The sequence below is a fragment of the Microsporum canis genome, genomic scaffold (genome assembly GCF_000151145.1).
Source record: "Microsporum canis CBS 113480 supercont1.6 genomic scaffold, whole genome shotgun sequence".
NCBI lineage: Eukaryota > Fungi > Ascomycota > Eurotiomycetes > Onygenales > Arthrodermataceae > Microsporum > Microsporum canis.
In genome coordinates, this window is record NW_003299164.1 from 2,234,921 (window position 1) to 2,242,633 (window position 7,713).

Sequence of the window (7,713 nt, forward strand, 5' to 3'; positions counted from 1 at the left end):
TCTTACTGAGGAAGGGGGTAAGTCTATCACCGTAACTATATATACACGCCAAAATACTAACCCGTTTACAGCTGAAGGAGCTCTTTGCTGCTACGAGCCTACCTCTGCCAAGATCGCCCTCCGCCCTATCCCCCACTTCATGGTCAAGAAGCTCCAGGCCCGTGGTGAGGCCCGCAAGGGCCGTGGCTTCGGTTTCGTCACCCTCGGATCCGAAGCACTCAAGAGATGGCCGTCCAGGAGATGCACGGCAAGGATGTCAACGGTCGTGAGATCGCCGTCAAGGTCGCCATCGACAGCCCCGGAAAAGAAGACGAAGTCCTTGAAGGTCAAGCTGAAGAAGGACAGGTTGAGGCTGCCGCTGACACGACCATTGCTTAAATTCATTCACCAAAAACAGTCACTCTTCGAACAACTCAGGGAGGTCCATCAGTCTTTTGTGACAGTAGACTGGATGAGTATTTGGAAGTATTCGGCATTCTTTACTTGATCAATATCTCTACATTGAAAAACGACACACACACACTGGAAAAAAAAAATCGATCATATTTGGCATTTCTTAGCAGCTCTTTGGGTCATCCTTCACGTATGATAGATGCCCAAGACGGCCGCCTGTTTGGAAGGTCGACCACGTACATTCTTGCCTGCGAGTTGATCAACCGACACCTACAACCTATCCTCTCTCCTTCCATGGCCTTCACGGCCTCGTCTATGATGTATTTTAGAACCAAAAATTTCGATTAAGATGACGAATTTATGCGATCTATCATATGTCACCACGTTACAGTCCCTTCTGTAGTCCCTTGTAACCGGTTTTATTTTATTATCCCCTCCCCTTCTACTGTTGTGTTTTTCATCTCAATCGTCAACTTTGCGGCCGAATTCTACAGAGCAACCATCTTTGATCTACACAAGCCAACAACTTCTCCACATTCACACTTCTACGATCAACCATCCATGGATAGCGGGATATGGGGGTGGAACGCCTGTATTCCCGTGCCGAAACCATGGTATAACTTGACACGGTGCAACGCTATTCCAATACCGTCCTAACACAGTGGATAGCTTACATAGTATATATAGTATAGCAATATGGATATCCGCTATTCTTAAATAAACTGTCATTGATTGCCTTTTAAAAGTAACGTAGCTAACTATGAGTATGAAACTCCTTTACCGTGTCTGTATATTAATGGCACTTGTTCTCCTGATGATCTATACTTACCTTTGTTTATAATAACCTCCTCTGCTTTGCGGAGCTCTCTTAGTTAATAACCACACCGGGCATCATGATTATGACCGCACTGAGTATCATGATGGCTATATTGAACATCATCATGGTTATGTTAATGTGAGGCTGAGCCTATATCGAACGTAGATGTAGATATAGTCAGGAACAAATTGATGATTCGTGCCGCATGAGGGAAAAGGCGTTACGGTGTCATAGTGCCATCAAAGTACCAGAGATATAGGGATGGTTAGATTAATTGTACGTATTTGTATATTATAACGGTGCTGCGTGGGCAGCCAAGATACTCAGTCGGGACGATCGATGGGCCCGCAAACTGGATATAACAATATGCTGTGTGAGGGAGATGACTCATCAATAAAGTCACGTGGTATATATCACGTGTGAAGTCTCTGCAACTCATCAAACGCGTCCATGGCATGACATATATCAATCCATATAATTAAACACGGAGCTTTATTCGTTACATCAACTCGCGTGGACAACGTGCCGTGTGGTATATCTACGGAATCATACTTTTCTTTGGCATGGAACCTTGCGAAGCCAATAGGTCACGGGAACACCGCTTCGCGAGGCAAAAGAATTAAATATGTATAATATCATAAGATAAAAAAATAATAGTATAATATATACTTGGCTTGCGTAAATGGCGCAACTTACCGCAAAAGGGAGGTAATTCCTTGTTGGCTCAGCGCCGTTTGATGTTGAATCGGAGTTAACGAGCGCAAATTTTAAAGGAGATTTCGCTGCGTGATTGGAGGAATTGGTTCAACGGTTAGAGGCCTGTTCCAAGGGAGAATTATCCTTAAAACGAGAAAGTCATCATATCCATTTTGGGTGAGGGTGAGAAACCTGAGACGTGAACCAAAAAAGCAAAGAGTAAAAATTGGTCGAAAAGGGAAGAAAAAAAATTCTAGAAGATATGGAGCCACTGGGCATGTCAAGTTAGAATTGAAAGTTTGCCGTTGGACAAAGTACCATAACTTTCATGCCTCTTGAAGACCAGAAAAAAAAAAAAAAAAAAAAAAAAAAAAATAAGAAACTGGGTACCTTGAACCTCGGCCCACAAGGGATAGTCATGTGGAAAAGTACCCAAAAGCGTTGGTCGATCGAATTAGTTGTTCAGGAAGATTTAAAGTAATGGAATCAAAAGCGGCCGGATTGTCGAGTTCCCAGTCAGGAGGTGGACACCGCAGTGTGGAAACCTGTGGAACCAGAGGGGAGCTTGTTTTTCTGTTTCTTCACCTCCAATTTTTGTTCCTTCTGCTTGCACTTCATGTCTTCTAGCAACGGCAGCGACAGAGTTCGCTGGCCAAGAGAAAAAAAAAAAACATATGGCAGTCCAGTGACCCCTTACGTGAATTTATTTTTTCTCTTCTCCCTTTGAGGATCGCCCAAGGCATTGATACACCATACATGGTATGTGCTGAGTCGAAAGCTGACGCTGGGGAGAACAGTTGATGAAGGGCAATTCCGTACTCCGAAGTGCCCATGCCCATGCTTGTACAGCATGCGTGGTACCAGGTAGGGCCAGCGGAAGGCGGATCCGGCATGCTGAACCTCAAGCTCAAGAGGATACCTTTGTGGATACGAGCTTCCAGCAATCAAGGTCATGCTAGGACGGATGAGGGAGTTATGACACGCAGCGTGCATGCGCTTCCTTGCTCTCCTCGTATTGTTTTTTGAGGTGGTTCGAGCAAGCACGTACCGTACGCAGCAGTTAAACTTGGACCAAAGTGTTCAACAGCCATAACTTGGTGAATAAAATTCGATAAATCAGGAAATGAACAGGAAACGAGAACGAACAAAAACAGTGAAGCATGCAATCCGTACAACCTTACACCGACATAGTGGCAATGACGGGAGTCAAGATTGTGAGTATGAAGGAAGATTTACCGAGAAAGCCAGAAAAAAATAATAATAAAAAATAAAAGAAAAACAATAAAATAAGATTTCTTTGGGAAGAAGCCACATCATCATCCCTTCAGATCTTGATCAATTTGATCGCCGGCCAAACTGTCTTTGAAATCCGCTGGAGCAGACTGACTCGAGTATCGCCTAATTCACTAGTTTTCAAGGTTGAAACGTGATTCGACTCTATAGCTCCCTCTTCTCCCACCCCAAGCCACGAGAAGCCATCGCTGAAAGATAAGAGAAAAGACCATCATTGAATTTATCGTTTTATCGTCCTCTGCTGATCCTTCGATGAATCTCTGGTAAGAAGGCTTCTTTGTGGCAATAATGTGAAGGATAGCATGACCTGACTCCCAATCACGTGTGATGCATGTCGAAGGAGAATTTGCAAAAGTCTACCGGAGCAAGCCCGAGCAGCACAAACCAAGTAGTGTTTAAGTTATGTACGTCACAGGCAGCCATTTTATTTTATTTTTTGGTTTGAGCAGTTTCGGCTGAAGTGTAAACCTTGCCTGAACAGAGGCTCTCATTTGCTGCAGCGGGAGAAGGGTACTTTGTAGGGAAAAGGTATCCCTCTCTCAGTTCTGCCTCGGCCGGCAGATTTTACGAGGAAGTCGAACCCAAGGTTGGTTGAACCCTACGCTTTGATCGTCTGGTAGAGGAAAAACAAGAAGGTGAACCCAGGCATGAATGAATTAGGTTGGTTGGCGTTTAATATTCCCCGTCAAGAAAATATTTTGTTTTCGGAGATTGAGCGGAGCAAATTAATCGTTTGAAGCTTTTTAGCCTGAAAAATTAATTCGTCAACGTGACGCCCTTCAGAAGCACATCTTCCTTTTCTCACTATCGTGAAGTCTGTGTGCGGAGTATTAGTGACTATTCGGGTGATCTCGTCTTTACTTTTTTCCCAACCATTTCGTAGCAAAGATGGCGCACGGAAGGTATGTTCCGCCACCACATGTAAAAGGCGAAAAGGTCGGAAAGTGAAAGACTAGCAAACCACTAGGTCAGCTCTTGAAACTTCCCGCTTCATGTTTGGCTGGATCAGGGGCCAAGTATAACCTCCGTCAACAATATGATAGCCTTGGGTAGTTATATATGTCTCTCCTTGGTTGGCGGCAGATCTGATATCGGCTTCATACCACGGGAGGTGAACAGGCGAACGAAGCAAGACAGATAAGCATGGCTAACGATAAGCTATCGTACCACAACGAAATGATAGGCAGAACTTCGGGTTTCTTTCGCTCAAGGTGACATCGGCCGTCAAACTTGCGCCGTCTTCATCACATCATCGTACATGACAAAAGTGAAGAAGAGACGAAAAAAAAAAAAAAAAGGTGCGTGGAGAGAGACGAATCGGGAAAGTTCGCCGAGGCAAGGGTCCAAAAGCAGTACTAGTGTGGCTTATATAATAGTAATTCCAGGAGGTCGGGTCTTGGCGTTTTCTGTGTTGATTTTAGTGTTGATATCTGATTTGATACGGGGCGGAGTTGTCTCTTCCAGCCAACATGAGGCGGCGCCCGCGATTGCGTCAAGCCGGCAAGAAGGATGAGTTCCTGTTGTTTGATTTTAGCGCTCTTTTTTAGTCTCTGCTCAGCAGTGACATGGACCCTGGCAAGTTCTCCGCCAGGACAACCCCGGAGTATCTTTCATCCAACCTATACGAGAACGGATGAACGGAGTATGGGTGAACGGGCAAGTCTTTTGGCTGAGAAGGGTTCGGGATGTTATCACGATCTGAACTATCGATTTTCGTTGAAGATGATATATTTACTCTCCTTCGTTTTCGTATCCCCTGCGTTTCAGGTTGGGACAGAAATAGCAATCTGCAGCTTCGGTCAGGTTGGCCTGCGAGGATAGTTGCTGTGTAATTTATTTTGGCTTTATGGGATATCTCACACGGTACTCTGTACTCTTGCTCTCTGATGTTAGGACTTCAAGCATCAGGTCGAGTTGTATTTTTTATATTCACGGACTCTTTCGTATCATTATATACGCTCGCTTGAACGCACGTTATTTTTTTTTAAGCCTGCGCATCCACACAGCCCACCACACGAACGAAACCAAGGGATAGCTTAAAATAATCCATATCCATCGCGCATCTCCATTCTTATATCAATTGTGAGACTCCATCAAATGTGTATTCGTGCAATGGTCGAAGGTGCACCGTTTATCCCGCGCCTCCCCCTCCTTTGCACTTCCTCCACCCACCCACCAGCGTCTGTTTAAGCTTAAGATGGTTTCCGCAACGTTGGGAATCAGTGGGGATGCACCTAACGTTGTTTGCTGGGTACAGTGAGCTCTGTAGAGAAGAGGAGCATGTACAGTACTTCTGTGTAGAGGCGCGTAGTTAAATCTTCTCTGAGTATTAAACGAGCTAACGAACGACTCTTTCGTAAAAGAAAGATATATACATATATAAGTTCTCTGTCCCCCTGATATACGAACGCTTCTTGCATCAGACCCGATTGACATAATGGAAATGAGAGGATGGGAACGTAGATGCCGATACCACGTCCCGTCTCTGCTGATAAGCCAGTTAACTCAATTGCTTCATCTGTGCCGTCTAACCGGTCGAAGGGTTGCATTAACAGAATATTGGTTGCGCAATTGCCATTCCAACCATCATGCCGCTGCTAGATCGAACTGGTCTGCGGAGTTCTTTCGCCAGGCCATCACAATGTACGAAGTTGCAGCGCGATTCGATCTCCCTTCGATGAGGCTTCTATGGATGGAGTGTGCTGACCTCTTTCAAGGGTCCGTGGCCTGCTTCCCTCCCTTTGCTTTTTCCGGGTTGCCGCTTGTGGATAAGTATGTCCACGCTAGTTACCTGCTTCAACACCCTGACGCTTCACTTTATTCGTGAGCACTAAATAATAATAATATATGACCAAGCAAAAGAAATAAAAAAAAAAGGTGTTAAGTCATATTTTTTTCTGGGCCTTCAGGAATTCCTTTTTCCCCCTTGTCTTGTTTTTGTGTCTTGCTCTCTTGGTCTCTTTTCTTTTGGACCCTGTTTTTGCATGCTTGTTTGGGCCTGTCCCTGTTATGCATGGTACATACTCCGTAGTTATATAGTTCTCCGCAAAGGAAGCGTTATCCGAACCAAGAAACAGGAGCGTTAACCGCGTCTCTCCACCTATGACTTTCGGTAATATATATTTATATATATATACTATCTATGCAAAACTATCCTTCCCTCGAAGCTACTTTTGATCATTACATATCAGTCTACTGGAAGCAATATCTGAATGTATCCGGACCCCTGGCCATTTCGGCCCCTGCCCCAGTCGTTCGGACTCTCTCAGTCAACGTGTTTCGTCACAGCCGCTTTCTAAATCCGGTTGTCAATATATATTGGATAATCTTTTAAACCAACAATTGATAGCATCGCGCAGGCCGTTGGGCGGCGTCAAAAGCCCGAGCAAGACGATAGTATGTTATAACGATGGGGGATGACGTTCGACTATAATGCAAGCTAGTATAGATGATCAGGCCATCCGAAATGCAGTTCCTCCTGGGCTCAACTATAACATGATCATGTATAAAGCCCGTACATTCCTCACCTGCAGGGTTCGACAAGTCAATGCCTTCATCATGCACGTTTCGGGGGTTTTAAAGCAGAAACAAAACCTTGAAAGGCCGGTCATTCTCCATCCCAAGTTCCGAGATTAGCGCAATAGATACACGGAGTATATGCTCAGAAGAGTAGCACATATCTCCGGCCACGTCCCGGACGAAGGGGAGCATCCAAACACATCAACAAAATTAGGTAGCGAAGGGCACAAATTCGATGGGCGCTGCTGGGCCTGCCAGAACAACACGTACTGACAGCATATAATTCATAATTAGGCCATGTGGTGACTCGTGAGGGTGTGAGCTGTTTCTGGCGGTTGCAGGCAGCAATCCCATTCGCAGATCCAAACCGGGATCAAGGATCATTGCGCTCTTTTCCTTTCTTTTTCTCCTTTTTTCCCTTTGTTTTCACTTCTCTCTTCCTCTCCCTTTTTTTTTTCAATTTCTCCGTCCTTTTTTTTTTTCTCATTCTCTTGGGTACGACTGTAACCAGCTAGGCGAGCTAACTGTTGTTGTTCGCCTTATCGGACAATCCGAATGGTACATGACAGCACCTCCTTGTGCTCCTTGTGCTCCTGGCCTGCCATGTCTCTCCTTGTAGTATTACGCTGAGCGGCCGTCCTGAGGGGGATGAGAATAACTCCTTCAGGACCTGTTTCATCATCTCTACTATACTCTTGAAGGGGGAAATCATCAACTGGACTCCGTATATATAAGTGCAAAAGCAGTTTAAGTAGGAGACAAGACCTTCACGATAACTATATGAAGAGTCCAACGGAAAGAGATATACTTAGGGCGGCACGGGTCTCACCGCCGAGAGCAAAGTACCAACACTTGCCCACGCACCGCCGCTTTAACCCCACGGCCTCTTCCGGGACTTCTTCCGCCCTTTTTTTTTTTGTTATTGTTCAACGCGTCGTTCGACCTTCGACCTTCTTATTCTTTTTCATCCTCCCTCTTCCACCTTTCTCTCACTC

The 7,713-nt window shown here is 45.1% G+C and overlaps 2 protein-coding genes across 2 annotated transcripts in view; both read left to right on the top strand.

Moving 5' to 3' along the window:
• Positions 1 to 487, top strand: part of MCYG_06972 (glycine-rich protein) — a gene marked incomplete at both ends in the record, with an annotated part of 1,492 nt that extends 1,005 nt beyond the window's left edge. The window contains one exon of the mRNA XM_002844962.1: positions 72 to 487. Within this exon, the coding sequence (XP_002845008.1) occupies positions 72 to 487 (416 nt within the window). The remainder of the gene's footprint in view (positions 1 to 71) is intronic.
• A 5,353-nt stretch (positions 488 to 5,840) lies between these two features.
• Positions 5,841 to 6,835, top strand: MCYG_06973 (uncharacterized protein; the record flags this gene model as incomplete). The annotated part of the gene is made up of 3 exons (XM_002844963.1): positions 5,841 to 5,971; positions 6,549 to 6,595; positions 6,648 to 6,835. 3 exons carry the CDS (start codon positions 5,841 to 5,843, stop codon positions 6,833 to 6,835), a joined length of 366 nt encoding a protein of 121 aa, XP_002845009.1.
• Positions 6,836 to 7,713: the final 878 nt, after the last annotated feature.